At 48.1% G+C, this 21,796-nt stretch overlaps 5 protein-coding genes across 11 annotated transcripts in view; 3 read left to right on the forward strand and 2 right to left on the reverse strand.

Moving 5' to 3' along the window:
- Positions 1–2,353: 2,353 nt before the first annotated feature.
- LOC121590181 lies at positions 2,354–2,955 on the forward strand. Its single transcript, XM_041909620.1, has 2 exons — positions 2,354–2,473; positions 2,577–2,955. The coding sequence occupies exons 1-2, from the start codon at positions 2,428–2,430 to the stop codon at positions 2,831–2,833; spliced, it is 303 nt and encodes a 100-aa protein (XP_041765554.1). The 5' UTR covers positions 2,354–2,427; the 3' UTR covers positions 2,834–2,955.
- Positions 2,956–3,925: 970 nt separating this feature from the next.
- Positions 3,926–9,020, forward strand: LOC121589284. 3 transcript variants are annotated; one of them, XM_041908058.1, is made up of 4 exons: positions 3,926–4,071; positions 8,212–8,543; positions 8,629–8,758; positions 8,829–9,020. In XM_041908058.1, the coding sequence occupies exons 2-4, from the start codon at positions 8,238–8,240 to the stop codon at positions 8,915–8,917; spliced, it is 525 nt and encodes a 174-aa protein (XP_041763992.1). In that variant the 5' UTR covers positions 3,926–4,071; positions 8,212–8,237; the 3' UTR covers positions 8,918–9,020. The 3 variants fall into 3 exon arrangements, with proteins under 3 accessions (XP_041763992.1, XP_041763994.1, XP_041763991.1); XM_041908060.1 differs by having other exon boundaries at positions 3,926–4,010; XM_041908057.1 differs by having other exon boundaries at positions 3,927–4,089.
- Positions 9,021–9,080: 60 nt separating this feature from the next.
- Positions 9,081–12,202, reverse strand: LOC121588858 (probable cytochrome P450 313a4). Its single transcript, XM_041907288.1, has 5 exons — positions 11,815–12,202; positions 11,472–11,727; positions 10,911–11,037; positions 9,795–9,995; positions 9,081–9,708 (listed from the first exon to the last, which is right to left on the reverse strand). The coding sequence occupies exons 1-5, from the start codon at positions 12,164–12,166 to the stop codon at positions 9,130–9,132; spliced, it is 1,515 nt and encodes a 504-aa protein (XP_041763222.1). The 5' UTR covers positions 12,167–12,202; the 3' UTR covers positions 9,081–9,129.
- A 2,014-nt stretch (positions 12,203–14,216) lies between these two features.
- Positions 14,217–17,129, forward strand: LOC121589813 (microprocessor complex subunit DGCR8). 5 transcript variants are annotated; one of them, XM_041908989.1, is made up of 4 exons: positions 14,217–14,315; positions 14,837–15,179; positions 15,251–15,540; positions 15,605–17,129. In XM_041908989.1, exons 2-4 carry the CDS (start codon positions 14,894–14,896, stop codon positions 17,078–17,080), a joined length of 2,052 nt encoding a protein of 683 aa, XP_041764923.1. In that variant the 5' UTR covers positions 14,217–14,315; positions 14,837–14,893; the 3' UTR covers positions 17,081–17,129. The 5 variants fall into 5 exon arrangements, with proteins under 5 accessions (XP_041764923.1, XP_041764921.1, XP_041764922.1 ...); XM_041908987.1 differs by having other exon boundaries at positions 14,232–14,397; XM_041908988.1 differs by having other exon boundaries at positions 14,232–14,393.
- A 493-nt stretch (positions 17,130–17,622) lies between these two features.
- LOC121588175 overlaps positions 17,623–21,796 on the reverse strand; it is a 60,541-nt gene continuing 56,367 nt past the window's right edge. Inside the window, exons 5-6 of the mRNA XM_041905849.1 lie at positions 21,671–21,785; positions 17,623–21,558 (exon numbers count right to left, since the gene is read on the reverse strand). Of these exons, the coding sequence (XP_041761783.1) occupies positions 21,369–21,558; positions 21,671–21,785 (305 nt within the window). The 3' untranslated portion in view covers positions 17,623–21,368. The remainder of the gene's footprint in view (positions 21,559–21,670; positions 21,786–21,796) is intronic.

Consider the following 21,796-nt stretch of genomic DNA (forward strand, 5'->3'; position numbering starts at 1 on the left):
TTAAGGGTGTGATGATGCGGTGCAAGCACGAGCGAAAGAAATGCAATCAATTGCGGTTGTTGAGCGTTTATTTCGATCGGTTTTGAGGATTTTCCTGCATCCTCAGCGTCTCCAGTAAGCGTAAGGTCACTAATTAATGATTGTTTGCCCGGTTGATACGGTTGGCGAGCCGTGTGCCGAGCTGGTTCGGCATGCCGCCAATGTTGGACGGCATGGTGGCGTTCTCCGCACCGCCCATACCCTCGGCCGGGTTAGCGGGCACGGTCGTGTTGAGGTTGTTCTGCAGATCGCCCGGGTTCGTCTGGTTGCCACCGACCGGCGCCTGGATCTCGCCGACTCCGGGCGTCGTCATGGGCAGCTGGTCCAGCTGGGGGGCAGCATTGATGGCTGTAAGGAGGATAGGGTACGGGTTTGGTAGTTTAAGGTGCTGTGTTTGCTACCAAGAAACTTTAACTCCACATCCGAAAAACTTACCAACAATGGTCAGCAGGACGGCGATGGCAGCAACTTTGAAAGCCATTGTTACGATGCGATGAAGCAGCTTTGGCGGGCGAACGTCTGGTAGAGAATGCGGAATGGCGAATGTATGGTCATGGAGCGGGTGGCCAACATTTTTATAGTCCCGCAAGTGCAGCGAGAGTGACTACCGAACGCTTGGCGTATGTTACACGATAGCAAGACAATTAGTTTGCCCTGTCGTGTAGAAGTTTTCCTGAACGGAGTTTTTGATTGATATTAACAAAGTTGGGAAATGGAAGGGAGGGGGGAGAGGGTGCTGCAAAATTGCACCATTATCACCTTGAGGTATGGAAAGAACAATTCATGTTCATTGCCTTGTAAGTGATATGCTGCCAGGGAGTGATAGCAATATGCTTATGAGTGGGTTTTAATTGAAGTTGAACACGTTTTAGGAATGGAAATTTATGGAGAGCTACTTTATGGTGAGAGTGGAGATACTTTTAGAATACGACTAAGGGTGCAACAAAGAGTCAACTAGAAAGGGTCTCTAGAACGATGTCTCAAGAATATTTATTGGGAATTCAAATCCATATTTTGAGAATTGACAGTTTATTACATTGCGTGTTGCGGAGGATTCTTTTGCTTCTTCTTCTTTGGCACAACAACCGTTGTCGGTCAAGGCATGCCTTGTACCTACTAGTGAAGTGAGCTAGGCTTTCAGTATCTTATTCTTACCTTAGTAGGATATAGTCAAGTCCTACGTATGGGGCACGGTCTATTCGGGGCTTGAACCCATGACGGGCATGTTGTTATGTCGAACGAGTTGACGACTGCACCACCAGACCGGGCCACTCGAGGATTGGTTTTACCAAAACATAAAACAAATTTTCAAAAAAAAACCTCAACAATGTGTGATAAAATGTTGGATTTGCTCTTGGCGTTTAGACAAAGCAGTATTTTTTAATATTGTTTACATCAAAAGTCTAATATTACACCAAAAAATATAATATTTTCAAACCAGATCATTATAATTAAACTATAGTGAGAGATTTTATAGTTCATCACGATGATGTTACAAAGCAAACCGTTACCAGGAAACAAAAACGTCTGTCTCCAAGTTTTTGGGCATTTTTTTCACTTTCTTATTTACAAGCACACGGTACTCTTTAGAATTTTGCAGCTGGTTAGCCTTATGTGTATGGTTCATGATGGAAATTGAAGGCTTTTTAAGAAGGTGTACCTAAGTTGGTCGAACTTTATAGCTTTTCGATGCATGACATCGATACAAAGTTGCATGTATGAGCTCTTGCTAAAGTTTCAAAGACTGACGGCATCAATCATTTCGTAGCTTTTTTTTTACCAAATTCAAGCAGCGATCTTTAGTGTGCCAAAATTGGCTACAATATTGCAATATTTGGTTTTTGGTTGATTGGATTATATAAATTAATTCTAATACGACAATTTTTTCTAAAAATTCTAATATTTGAAGGCTGTAAATTTCGTCATTTGTTTATTTGTTTTATTATTGCTATTTTTACTTTTTTCAATTTTTTTATTAGCTTATTCATTTTTAAGTTTAAAAATTAAAAACCAACCATAACGCCTATGAGTTCATAATGTCAATTGAAAACTAATTTGGTGCTCCACTCAATTGCAGGATAATAAATGAGGCTAATGTGTTTTGCGCCTGGCGGTATGCAAGCAAGCAGCGCACCATGACGCACTACGGGGTTGGGGAAGATAAGCAAGAACCATAATTAATATGCCTACAAGATACAGTACCGCCATTAGGCGCTTGATTGGAACCGTCTTAAACCGTATGGCCACCTTGCTTTCTTTGAACATGAAACATGCTTAAGGTTTTTGAGTATAAATAGTCCAACATGCTGCAGTGTAAAGTCATATCACAATCCGCCCCGGTTCAGTCAAACGCAAACAACAAACGCAAAACTACCAACCAACCTTACAATGGCTTTCAAAGTTGCTGCCTTTGCCATTCTGCTGGTCGTTGTCGGTAAGTTTCAGCAGTGTTTCACATCCCTTTTCTAGCTTCTTCCAGTGCTTGTGTTTTGTGGGGAAAACTAACTCCTTTCATTTGATCCCCGCTTTCCCGGCAGCCATCAATGCTGCCCCCCAGCTGGACCAGCTGCCCATGACGACGCCCGGAGTCGGCGAGATCCAGGCGCCGGTCGGTGGCAACCAGACGAACCCGGGCGATCTGCAGAACAACCTCAACACGACCGTGCCCGCTAACCCGGCCGAGGGTATGGGCGGTGCGGAGAACGCCACCATGCCGTCCAACATTGGCGGCATGCCGAACCAGCTCGGCACACGGCTCGCCAACCGTATCAACAGCCGCAACAACAAACACTAGAGCAAGGGGCAAATATCTGACCTGGCAAAAATGATTCGGATTAACTTGAAAATGAATACCAAAAACGGTGTCTGCAAACGTGCTGTGGATGTAGAATAAAGTTGGTAGGATGAGACTACGCAAATGCTGATGAGTTAGTTGGTGTTGCAACATTTTGCCCGGAGCTATATCACTATATTGGCTTGAAGGATATAGCGTGAGGTACCTCTTGAATCTTCAATCCATAATTAATTAACTACACACACACACACACACACTCACACATGCTCTCACACAAGCCTTCCTACACCCTTGCTACAGTATCCGTAACAGGATCATCATACGCAACCGTTCCAGCAAGCGCCGGAATTCACGCTACCGGTGCCGGGCGCGCATGGATATTACCATGCGTTTCCGTCGCCATATCCACATCCTTTGATCCGGTGCGACCTTAATGGGCTGTTTAAAATGCATACATATTCCCGATTACATTACCCGTGCCGGGGCGCACTCAGGCGCGTTTAATGTGACAACAAAATTGATTACCCAGACGGTTTTTCCCCTGCGGGTTGCGCTTTAACCACAGTCTAGGTGCGGTCGTTCGCCCTTAAAGCTCACCCCGGTCTGGTTTGTCACATGCAGCCCCGGCGGGTTTTAAATTATTGGCTGAATTTTCTTTGCCAGGATTTCGTGCTCGCTTAACATTAAAGCTTCATCTCATGACTGGGGAAAAATTACCTATAAAAGCTTAATTTTCGCGCATTCCTGTTACTTGCCGATACCGAGCGGAAAACGTTCAACGAATGGCATCAATTCATTATAATTGACCTCAGTGGTTTTGCTAAACACATGGACACACACACACACCAACACTCCCATACCAGTATAAGCTTCTCCCTTTCCACCGATGGGAACAAACAATGGAGACACAATTGTAACGAGAATTGTCGACCAGCCATCGTTTCAGCGGGCAACAACATTTCCCCCGCCGATTGGCCTTGTCGGAAATGGGTCCGACTCATAATTCGATCAAATTGTCCATCATGTCATGCGGACTGTCAGGCGGACTGTCAACGGAAAAGATGTTTCAGCAGGGCAAGGCAGATTGTATAAAGCGGTCCACACTCACCAACGGATTGCTTTATTCCGTGCTGAACGTGAGATTGGTGCACACTTAGTTATCGTGTTTCGTGAAACTGTGAGTTGGTTTGATTTCCCCCAATTTCTCGTGCCAGTTTGCAGCAACCCCAGGGCAGTGGGTCAGTTTTCCAGTGGAGGTGAAAATCAAACACAGCATGCCTGTTTGCAGGCGTACAATTTCATAATTCATCATCACTGCTTTCCTGCTTACGAAAGGGTTCCTCTGCGGGTCGAACGTGGCGGGTTTTAGCCTTCCGGGCCACTGTTCGGCACGTCGCCGCAACCGTGCGTACCTTTGCGCACGAAACTGGAATTAGTAAACTTCAGCCTGTCGATGAAACGGGTCACACACATGCTTTCCCTCCCTTCATCCACACCACACGAAATCTTCCGTGGAAGCGTCCTATCGTCGTCCGCGCATGATACGAATTTCGCACAAACTTCTTCATGACATTTAACCCCAAAATGAAAGGAATTTTCACCCGCTTTTGTCCACATGTGTGTGTGTGTGTGTGTGTGTGTGTGTGTGTGTGTGTGTATATGTGTGTGTGTGTGTGTGGCTGTTTGTGCTCGTTCGCGCGAAATGATCCTCGCTAGTAGACAACGGCACCAGCGTGTTTGCCGGCGTGCCAAATTTCGAGGAAACTTTCATCAAACCGCTTCCCCATTGCCCGCGCCATATTTTTAACTCACTTACAGTCAATTTTCCCGAGAAAACTTAACCATGAAAAATGTGTGCGCCCGTTGTGCGCCCGTTGTGCGCACACATGTACGCGATGCCGGGCGCTTCGTTCGGCGCTAAATGGCGCGAGGCACAGCAGCGTGTTAAGTAAAACTTATTGCGCCCTTAGGCGAGATGGTGGCGCCATCTAGGTGGGTTGTTGCCAAACGACAGAGCATTCTTCTACGTCCCAAAATCCTCCAAAAAAAGAACAATCCAGTGCTGCAGGTTTTGGGGAGAAAGTGGCATTTTTCCTCCCCTTTCCGGCTGGCAGGGAGATTGTTTGGGGCTTTTCACCATCGTGCTCACGGCACGACACATGCTGCAACCCATCCGGCACAACAAAGAAAGCCTCCTCCATAATTGATTGACGATTCAGTGTGATTTACATGTGCTTACTCATGTACTGATACGTCTGCCAGCTCGGGCTTCGGGGCTGCCGATAAGGTTTGTTTTGCAAAAGTGTTTTCGGATTCGCCCGAAGCATAAATAATCCTTGCAACACATTACGGGATTAGCCTGAGCAGGGTTTTGGGATGGGAGCGAACAGGAGTTGCGCTCAGGGAGGATGTCTTTTGGTGATGGTGATGTTATTCATACGTACGCGTGTTGGTGTGTGTGTGTGTGTGTGTGTGTTTGGGGATGAAGTTTTCGGAAGATTTTTCAACGCCCTACTCACTATCCTTTCTTTGAATGATAAGCATGAGCGATTGCCCCGAATGGGCCGATTGATTGGGCGTGTAATTCGTTGCGATGGATTGAGCAGAAGTGGAGTCGGTGGAGTCAGTTTCGGTGTGAATCAATAAATTACCGTTTAAGGGATGGAAAGATTGAGATGGCAAGTGAGCAGCATGAAATTGAGGCGGGCACATAATCGTCTTTATATGGTTTGAAACGGATGTTTGTAAATTCAGGCTGTTGCTACCAATATCTGAGCACTGCCAGAAGACTTCAATAGAGTGAGTTTGACATCTCTTCTTAATAGTCCAGTTCCAGGCAACGAGAGCAGCTTTAAAACGTTCAGCTCGATAGTTAATCATCGTTCTAACGTTATTCACTTAATAAGCCCTGTGCTTGTGTCGCCATACAGGAACCACAACTACGAAGCGAAGCTTCAAGTTCCTTCCCAAGGGAGAAGTAGCTTTCCCTCCCTTTCTATCATCATAGCAAATTTCATTTTACATGCGTAGAAGGATGGCAGCACATGAAAGCTTAAAATAAACTCGCCCCCGGAATGAAACGAACGGAAGCGCGGTGATGCTATTGCAAACATTTCTCCCAAAAGCAAATAACTCTGCCGGTGCCGGTGGCACAAAATCTCACCAGTTGGCACGGATGGTTAGCAAAGGCCAATGCCAAAGCTCACACATCCCAACCATTCGCGAGGCAGTGCAAACACAACGCACAATGCTTTACTACTGTTTACTTTAAAAAGCACCAGTTTCCACCAGTTCTGGATACCATTGCTAAACGTTCTCTCTCTGTCTGTCTCTCTCTCTCTGTCTCTATCTCACTCTCTATCTCTCTCTTCCTTCCCGAAATTCACTCCCCCAAAACCGAACCTCACCAGCCCAATTTCAAGGACGAGCACGTCCACCAAAAATTCGTATTCTTCAAACTTCAACGACCTTCACAGAATCGTCGTCCAAAAATCGAACGCAAAATGGGGGGGTTGGATGGGAAAATGCCCTCCCCGTATGGCGGAAAAGTCGCATGAATCATGCACGCCACATTTATTTATGCTGCCGGCCAGCAGGATCGTCCCCTCCCCCTCCCCTCCCTTCCTGCTTTCCCGCCACACAAAATGCGTTCGCGTGAAATTGAAACCGACCGCCCTTTCGTTGGTCCGTCGTTTTGTCGGCGTGCATTTTGCGTACGATTTTTGCACCAAAAAAAAAAAAAGGAAGGAAAATAAACGGTGGCATGGGAAATTGTGTTTTCCCTAAAACATTCGAACGAGCCGGGCGTATCTCATCGTTTCGCGGGAGACGCTTTTTATTTTCGTTTTGGTCGCTGTTTTCGGGAACTTTACCGCGCGAAAGCACCACAGCTTTCAACGCATCTTTTCACCAGCCCCCCCCCCCCCCCCCCCCCGCTGCGGCTGTCGAGGAGTGTCGAAAAGTGAGAAAATGTTTCTCAAACCCTGCCCCCTCTCTCACTCTTTTCTTTTTCTCCCCTTTCCGCTTACCTTCCATCGATCTCTAGTGGCGGGGTTTTTTTTTTCTTCTCAAAAACGTGCGCTCGTTTTCTTATTCCTTTTGCGCGAGTTTTCCCATGCAAATGCAGTCCTCCCATCGACACGGTCGCTCGAAGGACGTTTGGGCGTTATTTTGATTCCAGTGCCTGCTTTGTTTCCGATTCGCGTTAAATTATAATTTTTCACCGTTGCGAATGGAGTCGAGCCGGGGAGGACGTTTTTCCGAGCGGGCCGCAAAAGGCGAACAAAAAGGCGTCTCGGAATGTACTTTGCTCTCCTGCCGGTAAGAAATATTGAACCCAAGTCGAGGTGGAACGGTGCAAAATAAATATTAAATTTCCATCTCAATGCAACAACAACAAAAAAACGCCCATCACTCTCCAAAACGGTCTGAAAAACGATTCGAAGAAAAATCATCAAACTGATTCTCTTTCCCTTTAGGCGGTATCGCTATGCGCAGCAATAATCAATTGAAAGAGGAAGGGCAAGGGCACAAACAATCCCGCCGCGGGCTTTGATGTTCGTATCGTAATCGACACCGAGCTGTGTGAATGTGTGTGTGTGTGTGCAGTGGGAGAGAAAAGAAAAGAAGAGCAAACTTGCAATCCATTTTCCGACCCCGCCAACCAGGGCCAACACGTACCAATGCGTGTGCTGTACGGGAAACTGCTAATTGTGTGCCAACACAACAACGGCTTTCCGCTTGAATGAAAGAAGCCCTTTCTTTGCCCTCCCTCGGGCAGAGCAGCAAAACATTTACATTTGTGTGATAATGCTCCTTTCCATACGAAACGAAAGTGAGCGGTAATTAGAGCTGGTGTTGGTGTTTTGCTTTGCAAGAAAGCTTCTTTTTTTGTTTACCTTTTGGTGCTTGATTTAATTACCGAATGCAACACTCAGATGCAGTTAGTTGATTGGCTACAAGTGGAAATAAAAACCCTCAACCCAAGTTCAACAAGTTCTTGCTGTTAGTATTTCGATTAATTTTGCATCACGAGCGACGCACACAAAAACTATTCCAACTTTCTCAAACAATTAATTTCTCGTCCCGGGCGGAAAACCCGAACCAACACGACAAAAGCTTCACCGGTGACAATAAACCAAGCGTACGAAAAAATGGGGGAAATTTGGCATACGGGCTCGTTTCAGAAGCCCGCCACACTACAACCCCCACCGTTGTTGCTTGCTTTTGCTTCCATTTCCCGTCCCATTTTCCGCTGCGCGTCGGATGCAAAGTGTTGCAATACATCCAAGCACCAAAACCCACCAACACCCGACAGTCTGCACGCCCGAAAAACATTGCCTTACTTTATGCTTTTCCTTATTCGGGTTGTTTTCCAGCCAACGGAAACTCACGCACGCCGAACATGAAGCAACGGTGCGCTTTGGCCGGGTGCGAAAAGTTCCTCCCGGCGGTGCTGCTGCTGCTGTTCGCGCTGCAGGCCACCGTCCCGGAAGGCACGGTCGCGGGCTGCAGCATGCTGAACAACGACAACGGCGAACAGCGGGGCGCGGGCATGCTGGCCGATCCGGCCACCGCCAAACAGGTGCCCGAGGTAACGATGCAGGACGCGATCGCGCAGTGCAACCGGAGCTTCATCATCCAGCCGGAGTATCTGGCCGAGCTGAACCAAACCGGTAGCTTCCCGGAAGAAACGGACAAGATACCGCTGGTGAGTTTGTGTGTGTGTGTGTGTGTGTGTGGTGGCAGCAACCTTTGAAATCGATCGTTGATGCTAATGATTGCTCTGCGCCCAGTGCTTCATCCGGTGCTATCTGAAAGCGCTCGGCATACTGACGGAGGACGATAAGGTGAACAAGGAGGTGGCGCTCGCCCTCAACTGGGCCACCTCGGGCGAAACCGTCGACGAGTGTCTGGATGAGATGGGTAAGGGGGTTTCACTGCGCAAATTACCTGCACAAGCTGCAGCTTCTTATGTGCCTTTCCTCTGTTTTAGCTGGCAGTGCCTGTGAACAGGCGTACTTCTTCACGCGCTGCGTCATGACCCGCGCCCTGGTGGATGGGAAGAGCAAGGATAACAAGTAGAGAGGAAGGCTGCCCGATACCCGAATCCCACTTAGAAAGAGAACCTTGCTTCTCTGCAACCTCTGTACATAGCTAACGGAGCGCACACAATAAACTGCATGCACCTGTTGTTTGTTCATTTTGAAGCATCCTCTAAAAAAAAAAATGGGGAACTACTCGCCTTGCGTGGACTTTTATTACTATTTAACTAACTCGACAGCTCGGCCTGGCATCTAATTCACCCGCCGGCGCAGCTGCACCGCGTGCGGGAAGGCCAGATTGAGCGATATCTGGTACTGGTACCGGATGTCCTCGTAGCGCAGCTCCGTCGTCAGCTCGTAGTTCCGCAGCAGCTGGGCCAGCAGCGTCTTCAGGCTCATCATCGCGTACCGATAGCCGATGCAGCCGCGCGGCCCCCCACTGAACGGCAGGTGGGCGTACGGATGGCGCCCCCCGTCCGCCAGAAACCGGCCCGGCTCGAACTCGTCGGCCGTCGGGCCCCAAACGTCCTTCCGCCGGTGCAGCGCGTAGAAGTGAAAGAGCAGCACGCTACCCGGCGGGATGCGGTGGCCGTCCAGCACGATTTCGGCCACGCTCTGCCGCCCAACGATGGGTGCGACCGGCATCAGGCGCATCGCCTCCTTCAGCACGCACTCGAGATAGTGCAGATCTTTCATCAGCTCGATCGTTATCTCCTGATCGGGCGAGAAGACCAGCCCGGACACCTCTTCGTACGCTTTCGTCTGGATGTGGGGATGCATTGCCAGCAGCAGACAGGTGTGCGCTAATTGCGTTGCGGATGTCTCATTACCCTGCGGGGAGTGTGTGAAAATGGGGGGGGGGGTGAAAATTAGTCACACACGAGCGCGGTGTTTGCCGCCAATCCCTGCCGCCCTACCGCTACGATCATCGTGTAGATGTGGTCCGATATTTCCTCGTCGGAGAAGTGCCGTGCGCTCGGATCGGTCAGTGGCATCTTCATTAGCTGGTCGATGAAAATCTGCGGCTTTCGGTAGTGGTGCTGCTGCTCGGGTTCCAGCTTTCGGTTGCTATTTTCATCACACAAACGACCGATCTCTTCCCGCTTAGCCTGGATTATCTGGGAGGAGGAGAATCAGGGCATCAGTAAACGGGATGCTGACTAGTGGTGGGAGCTCGGAATCGGACCTACCCGTTTCCGATTCCGTGTTCGGAATCAATTCCGGAGCCGATTCCAATACTGGAATCGATTCCGATTTCGGAGTTAATTCCGGAGCCGATTTTGGAGTTGGTTTCGGAGCCGGTTCCGGAGTTGAATCCAGAGCCGATTCCAGAGCCGACACCGGAATCGATTCCGGAGTCGACTCCGGAATCGATTCCAAGATTAGAATCGGCTCCGGAATCAGAACTTGACTCAAGAAATGGAATTGTTTGAATTGAAATAAGAAGTGTGGGAAGCGAAATAAGTCCACGAATCTCCATGTGAATAGATCATTTACAAGTAAATTTTGATTCTTTGTCGCTATCAACACATAGCATCATTGGACCCAAACGCCTATTCCTATGAAGATGTCGAAACCGACTCCGTTTCGAAGCCAATTCTGAGTTCGGAGTCAATTCCGATGTCGGAACCGATTTTGATTCCGGAGCCAATTCCGGAACCGATTTCGATTCCGGAGCTGGTTCTGATTCCGGAGCCAATTCTGATTCCGGAGCCGATTCTGGAACCGATTCCGGATGTAATTTCGATTCCGGAGCCGATTCCAGAACTAATTCCGGAGCCGATTCCGGAGCCGATTCCGGAGCCGATTCCGGAACCAATTTCGGAGCCAATTTCGGAACCAATTCCGGAGCCGATTTCGGAGTTGGTTCCGGAGCCGATTCAGAAATTGGTTCCGGAATCGATTCTGGAAAATGATTCCGGACCTACTATCCGGAATCGATTCCAGAAAATTTTGGAGCTAGCCGGAATCGATTCCGACGAAATCTTCACTTTTCCCATCACTAATGCTGACCCCTCTATTCCCCCTCTTACCTTGCTGGTAAAACGCTGGCAAATGTTGATTGCTCGCATCTCCTTCCGGTACAGCGCGGTGAACTGATAGATGAAGTCAATGTGCAGGAAAATGTTGAAAATTCGTACACCAATCGTTTTGAGTGCTCTGTTCGGAGGTGTAGAAGGGGATAAAATTTAAGCTCTTTACTCTTGACTTCCACACAGCAAAAGGCATAATTCGCTAACAAGAAATCATAATTAACTAAATTGGGGAAGCAGAACCGTGAACGAAGGGCTCGAACGAAACCGTTTAGCCGTTGGGGTTATCTAACCCCTTTTTAATAACACCACCAGACATTGCAGCAATCAATCGTATAATGATTGCTTTCGTACTGTCTCTCCTCTCCTCCGCTCATCGCAAAACGGCCGCACCCGCGTGACACGTGCAATTGTAAGCCACAGTGCGATTGCCAAAACCACACCCGATCACCATTAGACTTTTGCACAAAACTGGCCAATCGCGACGCTAATATGCTGCCATTTGTTAACGATAATCTCTCCACACTAATCGCGTTTTGATTCGAAACGGGAAACACTTACACCTCCAGATTGGCGATGAACTGTTCGGCACCTTCACGCTCCAGCACCTTGCCGCCCAGCGAGGTGCGGCTTATCATCTCGAGCGTACAGGCCGAGATGTACTCGAGGATGTTGCACCGGTCGCCGGAGCGGGCGTACCGGTCCAGCCGCCCCACCAGCCGCTGCGTGCAGTCGTTGAAGATCGGCACGAAGCTCTCCAGAATGCGGGCGTTGAACGTGGAGTTGAGCGTTTTCCGGTGCACCTTCCACACATCATCTGCACGGCGAAGAGTGGAAAAAACGAGGATTTCCTTTAATAACACACACATACAAACAGACACACACACACAGTGGCAATCCTTACATTTGGCCGCCAGCAAACCGTTCGGCAGCCGGACCACCTTGTACAGGTCCGGCTTGGCCTGGCAGTCCGGATGGGTGAGCACCTTCTGCACCAGCTCCGGATGGGTGATGCCGATCGCGAGCTGCGACCCGAACCGCAGCGTAAACAGCCGATCGTGCTGCCGGAAATGGCGATCCAGCACGAGAAACACCTCGCCCGGGCTTTTGCCGAGAAAATCGCCCACGTTGCCCAGCCACCGGTGGGTGGGACGGGCGCGCGGAATACCGTCGGCCCAGCGGAGCCGCTGCTTCCAGTACCAGGACAGCGTTACGGCGCACAGGCAGGCCGCCAGTACAAACAGCCCGGGAAGCATGCTGATTGGGATGGGTTTGTGGACCGATCCGATCGTTTCCACTGCACGGCAAAAATGCAACTGTCGCTCGCTGCAGCATTGCACCACCGGCTGACGGTTGGGGCTAATCAGTTAAAGAGGGGAGGGGAGGACATCTACGAAAGGTACGTATTGTCGGTATGTTTCACCACCACCTTGTGACTTGCTGTTGACTTTACTTGTTAGGAGTCTCCCTTTTTGTACTGTGGTGTAGGGGGGGGGGGGGGGGGGAGGGGAAAGGGGTGAGTGAGCGAGCGTTTTTCCGCCAACGAGCCAACGGTGCGTGCACAATAAAATCTAAAATTAGTGCAAAACTCCGTTGGCACAGACGGTTCACGAGGGGTAACGGGGTGCGTACGTGAAACATAATTTATGCTATTATTTTTGCGATGTGCGGTGTGTGTGCGTGCTATTGTCTGGGAACTAATCGGCCGGGCTGACGTCTGAAATTACTACGAGAGCGTTTTTATCCTGCTACAATGGCTTTCTCCAACGGTAGTAGACGCCAGCAAATGGCAGGAGGTGAGTAGTACTAAGGGCAATCAATGCTATGATGCAGGGGAATTGGCTGATGAAAGTGAAAGTATGGTAAATAGGCAATGGCTCAGTCCAGGGAGTATAGATAAAGGTACCACGATGCTACAACACCGGGGGTGGGTTCAATTCTCATCAGACATTTAGACATTTTATTACATTTAGACTATTTTTAATCATGATATTTATTTTACCAGGACAGGGCAGGACTAATGCAAAAACATATGGTGAACCACATAAAGGAATGGCATAAAGGTGTGAATACACCAAGATGAGAACTAAGTCATTTTACCCCTTCGATTCGATTTTATGGTGCATGAAATTAAAGAATTTGTTCCTGTATATATAAAACATAAAATATCACTCACTGCAATGTCCTACAATTGTGCATGGAAGGGTTGGCTACGTTTTCTAGCATGGTCAACAACCCCAAGCAAAAAAGCTTTCTTCCATAAAGCTCCTCCGGCCCATCCAAAGCTCGCAAATCCAGCACGTGCGTTACATCGAAGAAGCGTTACCCGCTAGGCAAAAGCCGCGGTCTTCACGAGCTCGTCAACGCTCCAAATCGATGCGATTTTACCTCGTTGCCGACCGTTTTTTAAAGTCGTTGCAAGGGTTAGCTATTTCAAACGAGCGTGGGTGAAGGTGGAAGTAAAAAAAAATGATTATGTTTCATGCACGTTCAACATTTTCCACTCCATGTATAAAAAAGATTCCGGACTTCATTGCAATTTTTCAAATCTACCATTCGTTTTATGCACACAGAGCTAAAAGAAGTTATTGTTTTATTTTGTTATTCATTAAAAATTCTATTATATTAACAAGCACTATCTCCCGCTTCAAACATGATAAAAAAGGACCAAGAACTTCAAACTGAGGATCATAAAGATGTGCACGGCTGTTTGCTGTCGTTCAAATTATCCTACAAAACTGGCTCACCAAAAACTTTCTTGAGTGATGCCGCCGCGCCAGTTTTGGCCTGGCCACACAGGTGACGATGCCGGTTGGCTGCAAAATAACAAGAAATACGCCAGAATAAGCGTTCACTGCAGCACATCATATTTTGTTTATCTGCAAAGGTGAAGAAAAGCACGCCTTAAGGCACAATTGACGGGTTAACAATAAGGCACAAACAATTGTTGATCTCATTTCATCAAACATTTTGTAACCAACTTACCTGGCGCCGGATGTTTTGTCTGGCCAAATTCTCGCGCTGCTTCGAGCGTGCGGCCGTTTTGAACGGCGAGCCTATGCGTTGCACAGTAGTCTTAAACCTTTCAGCTATTGATAAAATAACACGTCCACCTATATTCTGTTGATTTTCATTGACAAAATCGTAAACAAAATTGAGCTCTTCTAATTCACATCAGTTACACAGTGTGTTTACGTTTTTTCACACGCCCATGTGCGCGAACGAGATGGCATAACGAGGGAGAGATAATGAGCGAGGAGCAGCGATTATTAAACGTCAAAAACCCTCGCCATGTTGTACGGGCGTTTGACAGCTACCGCCATATTTGACGGCGTTTGATAAGCACTTCATCGAAAAAGGAAAAGTGTAAACAAACACCTCGTGAAAATTTCGATTCTCGTTTGGGTGTGCTGTTTTTTCCCATTTTCTTTCAATTAAATCCTTCGCCCAGCGTAGTATAGTTGTGTGCTTGTGTGTGTGTACGTGAGTGTGTATCCTTCGATTGCAGGAAGCTAAACCGCTTGACGTTCTTGCGATGGAATTTGGTGGTTCAAGAACGCCAAGCCGACAGATTTCTGCATCATGAAATACCAGCAAAGGCGCCCGCGTACACGAGAATGAGTGCATCCGGCAAATCGGAAATCGATAACAGCGCTTTCATAGCTCTCTGTGTGTGTGCTGCTGCTGCTGCTGCTGCTGCTCTTTGTATTTTCTGATTTTCTACCACCGACCGATGGGAGCGAGTCTCAATTTTAACATGCACCGTACTTGCCTCATACACGCCGCATAGTAAAAAGAAATTGATGTTGCTCCTCATTGGGTTGGTCGGTAGAAGATGTCAAGCGTCGATACAAGGATGTCTCGTACATTGAGTAGCATAGTTTCGTTGTACTGTTAAAAATATAATAGCATTTGATCGTATCTAGCCGTATCTATTAGCTGTCCCCTTCGAACGACACCGGTTGTTGGGTGCAAGGGAAAATATGGAAACTACCGAAAGTGCACAGCCGCCTGGCAGTGAAGCGGATGTACAGGAGAAGGAAAAGGTGGCTGCGACCGACGATGGAGCGGGCATACCATCCGGGTGCCCGATGGCAAAGCGTAGAAAAGTCGATTCGTCATCCGGCAGTGGGAAAGGGAGCGAATCGGAGGAAGACAATCCGGCGGACGCGACGCCGAAAGAGGCCGCTGCAGTGGATAACCTGCGTGAGTTTGACGTGCTGGATGAGGTGCAGGGTGACAATTCAGACGAGGACTCGGAAACGGGTGGTAAGCGATCGCTGTTAAACGGAGGAAGAAACAGATGAAATAAATAGTAATCTTATCCCGTTTCCGACCAGCCGGTGACATGGATGATGGCAGCTCGGAAGGATCGGACGTCAACTACGACGATATAGAGTCCATGCTGGATGAAGGCCTACCGGAGGAGCTGCGCAACACGAACAAGAAGCAGCCGTACGAAGAGCGCTTCAAGCAGGTGCTCGAAGAGAAGGGTCGCAATCATTTCGAGGTGCTGCCGGAAGGATGGGTCCAGGCCACGCACATGAGCGGAATGCCGCTGTATCTGCACAAAGCGTCTCGCGTTTGTACCGCCTCTAGGCCGTACTTTCTCGGGCCGGGCAGTGTGAGGGTAAGTAATTTCGCTGATATCGAGAGAGCGAGGAGTTTCTAATCCCTTTTTTACGCCTTTTCAGAAACATGAAATACCGCTCAGCGCCATCCCTTGTCTCAACTATCGCAAAGCGCTCGAGAAGGAGGATGAGCTGAAGAAGGAACTGGCGGCCGCTACCGCTGCCCAGGCAGCCGCTGCTGCAAACGGTGCAGAAAACGGCGACGCGAGCAACGAGGCTGCCAGCGAAGGACAAGAAGGAGTCACCAAAGAAGCGGCCGAACCGGTCCAGGAGCGTCAGCTACACAACGCACAGCTGAGTAAAATGATTGCCAGCGCTACGACCACTGCCGAGGCACAGGCCAACGCCAAGCTGCTGCCGCTGAAGGTGAGCGCCAAGATCGAAACGGTCACCGAGAACCTGAAGGCCCAATCGCTCACCTCGGACGCGGTGGTGGAGTACTGCAAGAAGCTGTTCCGCTTCAAAACGATACGCGTGCTGCGCTTCAAATCGTGGGCAGCACGACGAAAGTTCACCAAGCACCGGAAGCACATAAAGAACCTACAGCGCCCGACGCTGCCGGACGGTACGAAGCTGATCACCTTCCCGATGCTGAACATCGAGGACGAACAGGGCAATCCGCACGCCCGGCCGAAGAAGGAGTGGATCATGAACCCGAACGGAAAGAGCTACGTTTGCATTCTGCACGAGTACGTGCAGCACGCCCTGCGCAAGCAGCCAACGTACGAGTTCAAGGAGCTGGAGAACGCAGCGACCCCCTACTCGGCGACGGTTACGATAAACGAGCTAAAGTACGGCACTGGCTACGGTACCAGCAAAAAGCAGGCGAAAAGTGAAGCCGCCCGTGAAACGCTCGAAATCCTCATCCCCGACATGAAGGACAAAATTACGGGCAAGGATGCGAAGGGTGCCTCGAACGGTGGGGGCGCCGGTGCTGGCGGCAGTGGCAGCGGTAGCTCACAGCAGCAATCGTCCGATCTGCGCGAGCTGTCCGTGTTCGATGAGATCAAAATCGAGGACCCGCGGGTGGCCGAGTTTTGTGCGAAAACGACGGAACCATCGCCCCATGCCATCCTGCTTACCTGCCTGCAGCGCAACTTTGGGCTCGGCGAGGTGCACATCAACTACGAGGTGAACACGATGAAGCACCGGAAGAACGAGTTCACCATGACGGTGGGCAAGCACGTGGCCACGGTCGTGTGCAAGAACAAGCGGGACGGCAAGCAGCGCGCCTCGCAAGCCATCCTGCAGATACTGCACCCGCACATCAAGACCTGGGGCTCGCTGCTGCGACTGTACGGCAACCGGTCGGTGAAGTCGTACAAGGAGAAAAAGCAGGAGGAGCAGGAAATTACCGTGCTGCAGAGCAAGGCCGCCATTAACCAGCCGAACTACGCGATCCTGGAGAAGCTGAAGCAGGAAATGTCCAAGCTAGAGGAGCGGCAGCGCAATGTGCGCGTGATCGGTAAGTTTGTGCCACCGTCGGATGTGGATCTACCGACCGGGGCGGGGGCAAACTTAAAGAACGTGGATCTATAGGTGGGTTTGTGTTCAGCGCGGGACCCATTGGGGCGAGACTGAGCAGAAACTGTAGCAGCACTGTACCAAGGGGAAGCAGCAAAAATCCAGTGATTCAGCTAAGATTAGCAGCGACAACCGGCTGGCAACCGAGTGCCGCAGCTTACCTATTTGCAGAGCAGGCAATAACCATCACAATTCCTACAATCTTCATCATTTCCCGTGCTTTCTCAGCCCCAGCAGGAGGGGGGAAAGTCCTTTAAATAGATTTATTCTTAATTTTATCTACTACATCCATAGAACCGTTCAGAAATCGTTGTATATATAACGAGCGCTGTAAAAGTGCAGGAGCGTAGCAAGTGCACGCAGCACTAAACGAGAATTGATTCGCCAAGAAAACGGTAAAGCCATACATTAAAGCAATTCAACGTCTCTGTTCATTCAATGCATTGTAATGGGTGAAAGAAAATTCCTTTGCAGCGAACAAGGAATAACGTTAAAACAGTCAAAAAGGTTTCTTTCTACAAATTAACCATACCGTGACGCTGGCAGCGAAGAGTTTGTTAGGAAACATTTGTGGTTTTTATTTATTTCTTTGCAAATTGTTTCTCTTCCCACCTTCCCGCTGTATGAACTGAGGCTTCGTCGGCCGAATCGATCGAGAGCACTGTCTGAGTGTGCTAAAGTTAGGTAGATTCGCCGCAAGACTTTAAAGAGCTACAGTTTAATGGTGAAACATGCTTCTACTAGTCTCTTCTACCACATACACGAATACACACATCTCCGAGGACGCTTCCGATTTTGGTCAATTTTTTTGAAGTTACGCATGCATGGCCCAGTGTCAAGTACACCACAGAACATCCATTCCCTAGCCCCTAACACCGTTTTTCGTTTTTTTGTGCTTTATAGTGTTTGTCTGTTTGTTACTTAATCTAATGAATGCGTGTGTTTGCTTGCTTGCGATAGTAATGCTTATGATGCTAGTAGTTTAATAATTATGAATTCAACATAACGTCCGTTGCGCGCATCGCTTCTTAACCGCTAAAGCGAAGCTTCTTAACTTCTACTACATCTTTGTTTTTTTTTTCTCCAAAGACTCTTCTAATGAATCTTTACCGCCACCAGAATGTTGCCGTATGGATCCGATTACGTTTGCCACTCAAACCATTAAATTAACACTGCTGCAGTGGTGCAATTGAGTTAGGTGCCTTTTGGTTTTTGTGGTTGTTTGCATAGCTTTATCTACTTCCACTTTACACACATATACGACGTAATGGCTTTCTCCCTGCCACCTTCACAACAAGCCTAGTGCTTGGGTGAGGCGCAGGAACGGATAAGCGAATTCGAATTCGATTTTTTCACCACTTTTGTTTTGAGTTGCATTGTGGGTTGGTTTGTGCGTGTTCTCTCTCTCTCTCTCTTTATTTCACAGCATCCCTGAAGCATTTTGTTTTGGTAGCTTTGCAACCGTGCCATTTGAGATGCATTGCATTTGCTGAATGTCGCTGCTGCTGCTGCTGCTGCTGCTGCTGCGGCTGGCTCCATCGTTTTGATATCACATTTAAGTATATTTGTATGCTTTGCTGACCAGTTTATGTACAGTTGATCAGTTGGTTTTGTTTTTGTTTGAGTAATTATTATTATTATTATTATTAATTCCCGCCTGCCTTTACTAAACATGGATGCTTGCATTGGGTTAAGAAACCTGGAATTTCCAAAAGGAGGGGCCTTGTTGTTGCGTGTTTGATGAGTAAAGTAAATAGTACGGTTTTTACGGTGCGCACGTGGCCATGTGTATTGGACACGCATCACGGGCAAGCGATCCTGGAACGCGTGTTGTCCGATTTTGTGCAGCACTGTTGTGAAGCTTTGCCTGATTTTGTACATCTCATGTTGTGTTCTTTGTGACTAGGTATGTGTGTGTGTTTTAGGTTTAATTTTGCGGTTTTTTAGGCACTTATTATACAATTATTTGTGGCCTATCGTTTCTGTTTTAAATAGTTTTATCCCGTTCCTTTACCATTTCTCTCCACCACGTTACCTATACAGCTACACGGTGTTTAACTTACACGCTAGCAAACTTGTGTTGTGTTGGTCGATTCGAACTCGTACACGCGGGGATTGTGCACTAATAATGGGCTGAAAGTAAAAAAGCTTAATACAAACTAATCTCCTCCACCCTTGTGCGCCGAGTTGGGTTGGGATGACGCCGTCACTTAATCCATTCCTGATGCCACGAGGGCTTAACCACACTAATGCGGCCCCTTTCACCCTGACACTTTATCTCTCTTTCTCTCTCTTTCTCTTGATCTCTCTACATCGGGAAGGTCAGGGCATTGCCGCTTGAAACCATCGCTACTAGTGTGGTGCATTCGCTTCGCCTAGCCATGAAAAACCCGTCCAGCAGGGGGATGAGCTAATACGTATTGCGCACAGTTTTTACAATCCTACCTTATCCTTATCGGGTTTTTTTAGTTGGTGGTTCCCCGTTTTTGTTTTTTTTCGTTTGAGTGTTTGCAAATTGTAATACTAATCTGGTGCAATAATGTACTATCTCATTTGTTGGGTGGTGGTGGTGGTGGTGTATTTTGTCGTTCCCTCTTCTCCAGAAAGAATATGATAGATACGGTCCATAAAGCAGCTTTTCGTCTGCCATTATGAGTGTTTTTTTTTTTGGAGTGTAATTTACTTCCCTAACTTGCTTTTTCTGCTCCTGCACAGGAAACAGCGCACCAATAAATAAGAACATTTACTGATGAGTGGACAAAATCACCAAAAAATACAAGCTGGCTTGCTGCTTCTGCACCCTACAACAAGGAAATAAATGATGCCCTCTGTTTTGGCAGGGTGGAAATGTCCCGTTTTTTTTCTCTCTCTCTCTCTCTCTCTCTCTCCAGCAGCACCATGCAGTGCCGGATGGTGGACACCCGTTGAAGGCAAAAACACCAAAGTGATGGTGGTTAGAAAAATGCTCGAAATAGTGTAATGCTTATATGCTTCCTTCGTGCCTATTTTGCTACTATATGGAGGGGGCTGAGACTGGTACAATATGTTGCCATTGTCACTGCTTTTTCTTCTCCCAGTGATCGTCCCCACACAGTCACACACAAATAAGATTTGATCTTGAAATACAAGCAGCATCATAAAGTTGGATTTGTACGTATAATGTTTTGGGCATGCCGTGTGTGTGCCCGTTGGGATTGGGGTTGGCCGAGAAACCGAAAGTCCACTTTCACCACTATCACACCACCATCAGGGAAGAGAAGCTACATTGTTCGGATTTATTTGCACCCCTTTTTTCCTGCATTGGTCTAGCGTAATAGAACGGCAATGGAACTGCTTTGCTGCGATTCCCTCTACTCGCTCCCTCGCTTACACTAACAATTCTTTTTCTTTGTTTTTTGCTAACGAGACGGATCTTGTGTGTGTGTGTATGTGAGAGAAATAACAACATATATGCTCTGTATGGTACGTTTTAACCTACAACACGCGCATACGCTCTGCCTCTTTTCAATTCGATCTGCATTGCACATTGTGGGCCACACGCGAAATGTGAGTGGCGCGATTAACAAAACGTGTCCGTTTTACAATTACAATCACCTGTGAGTGTGTGTGTGTGTGTGTGTGTGTTTGTGTGTGTTTGGTTACTGCTTGTTTTATGGCATTACAATTTACAACTGGTGCTAGAACCGTAAAGACAATATGTTCCTTAACTGTCTAGTAATTGGGTTTAGCTTTATGCTGCTCCGTTATGTTATTTATCTTGTGAGTTGCTTTTGATTTGCTCTTTTTCACCATTTTTCATTTCTTCCCCCCTTTCTATAGCGCTCTATATATATGTATTCCATTGTGTACGCTTCCTGTTTTGAAGCTTTCGATAATTATTGATATAGTATCTCCTGTTCCATATAAATGTCTGCTACGCTTGTATCAATTTCATGCATTTAAAGAAAACATTTACCTATGCGATTTGTGTATGTTTTTTTTTTTGCAATACTTTTGTGTGCTAATGGTAAGAAAAATTGTTTCTCAAACTCATACACAAAAATACACTGTATCAAACCAATCCCCCCCCAGGGGCAACCCCCGCGGATCCTGCGAAACACGAGCGTTAAAGCGATTTTTTGTCTGTGTTTTTGATTGGTTTTGTTGTAGTTTTGTATTATATATTGGTCATAGTTTCCCAGTTCACTCTAAAAGACCCCCACCCTCACCACCCAACGGACTACGCTGAATCTGTGTGCCTTCATAAGACATCGCACGAGGGCGGACCCCTCACCCAGCTGCACTTTGTTTTCCGATCACTTTGTTAGCTTCCGTTGACGGTACGAAGCCATCCGGACGGTTGGGGTGGAATGGTCACTGACCCGAGCAGTGCCGTACCGAGGGCAACGATCACCGCGACCAGTGGCAGGGTGGGCGAGCAGGACCTTCCCGATGGCTGGGCAGCATTACAGGCGTCCGCATCGTTGCAGCTCTGCAGGCATCCGTGCACGTATCTGGCGGGACGATTGTTGGAAAAAGCGAGCAGAAAATGAACCTCAGTTACCGTGGAACCGTGGTTTTTTTTTTCAGAAAATCGATTACCGCGCGAATCGATGCTCTTCTTACCTATCGTCGTAGTAGAACCGTCCGCAGTGTGACATGCGAATTATTTCGGTATCCGTCGTCAGGGTGCCACTGTCCAGGGCGCATCCACGAACGGTGATCGTTTCGCCGGTGTCATCTGCGGAACAG

This window comes from Anopheles merus, chromosome 2R (genome assembly GCF_017562075.2).
Source record: "Anopheles merus strain MAF chromosome 2R, AmerM5.1, whole genome shotgun sequence".
Taxonomy (NCBI): Eukaryota; Metazoa; Arthropoda; class Insecta; order Diptera; family Culicidae; genus Anopheles; species Anopheles merus.

Coding starts and splice junctions, on each gene's coding strand:
- LOC121590181 (XM_041909620.1), top strand. CDS start 2,428: ATGGCTTTCAAAGTTGCTGCCTTTGCCATTCTGCTGGTCGTTGTCG. Junction 2,474..2,576: donor CATTCTGCTGGTCGTTGTCG/GTAAGTTTCAGC, acceptor CTTTCCCGGCAG/CCATCAATGCTGCCCCCCAG.
- LOC121588858 (XM_041907288.1), bottom strand. CDS start 12,166: ATGCTTCCCGGGCTGTTTGTACTGGCGGCCTGCCTGTGCGCCGTAACG. Junction 11,038..11,471: donor TTCATCGCCAATCTGGAGGT/GTAAGTGTTTCC, acceptor ACCTCCGAACAG/AGCACTCAAAACGATTGGTG. Junction 9,996..10,910: donor GCCAGCGTTTTACCAGCAAG/GTAAGAGGGGGA, acceptor TCCTCCTCCCAG/ATAATCCAGGCTAAGCGGGA.
- LOC121589284 (XM_041908058.1), top strand. CDS start 8,238: ATGAAGCAACGGTGCGCTTTGGCCGGGTGCGAAAAGTTCCTCCCGGCG. Junction 8,544..8,628: donor AAACGGACAAGATACCGCTG/GTGAGTTTGTGT, acceptor CTCTGCGCCCAG/TGCTTCATCCGGTGCTATCT. Junction 8,759..8,828: donor CGAGTGTCTGGATGAGATGG/GTAAGGGGGTTT, acceptor CCTCTGTTTTAG/CTGGCAGTGCCTGTGAACAG.
- LOC121589813 (XM_041908989.1), top strand. CDS start 14,894: ATGGAAACTACCGAAAGTGCACAGCCGCCTGGCAGTGAAGCGGATGTA. Junction 15,180..15,250: donor CGAGGACTCGGAAACGGGTG/GTAAGCGATCGC, acceptor GTTTCCGACCAG/CCGGTGACATGGATGATGGC. Junction 15,541..15,604: donor TCGGGCCGGGCAGTGTGAGG/GTAAGTAATTTC, acceptor ACGCCTTTTCAG/AAACATGAAATACCGCTCAG.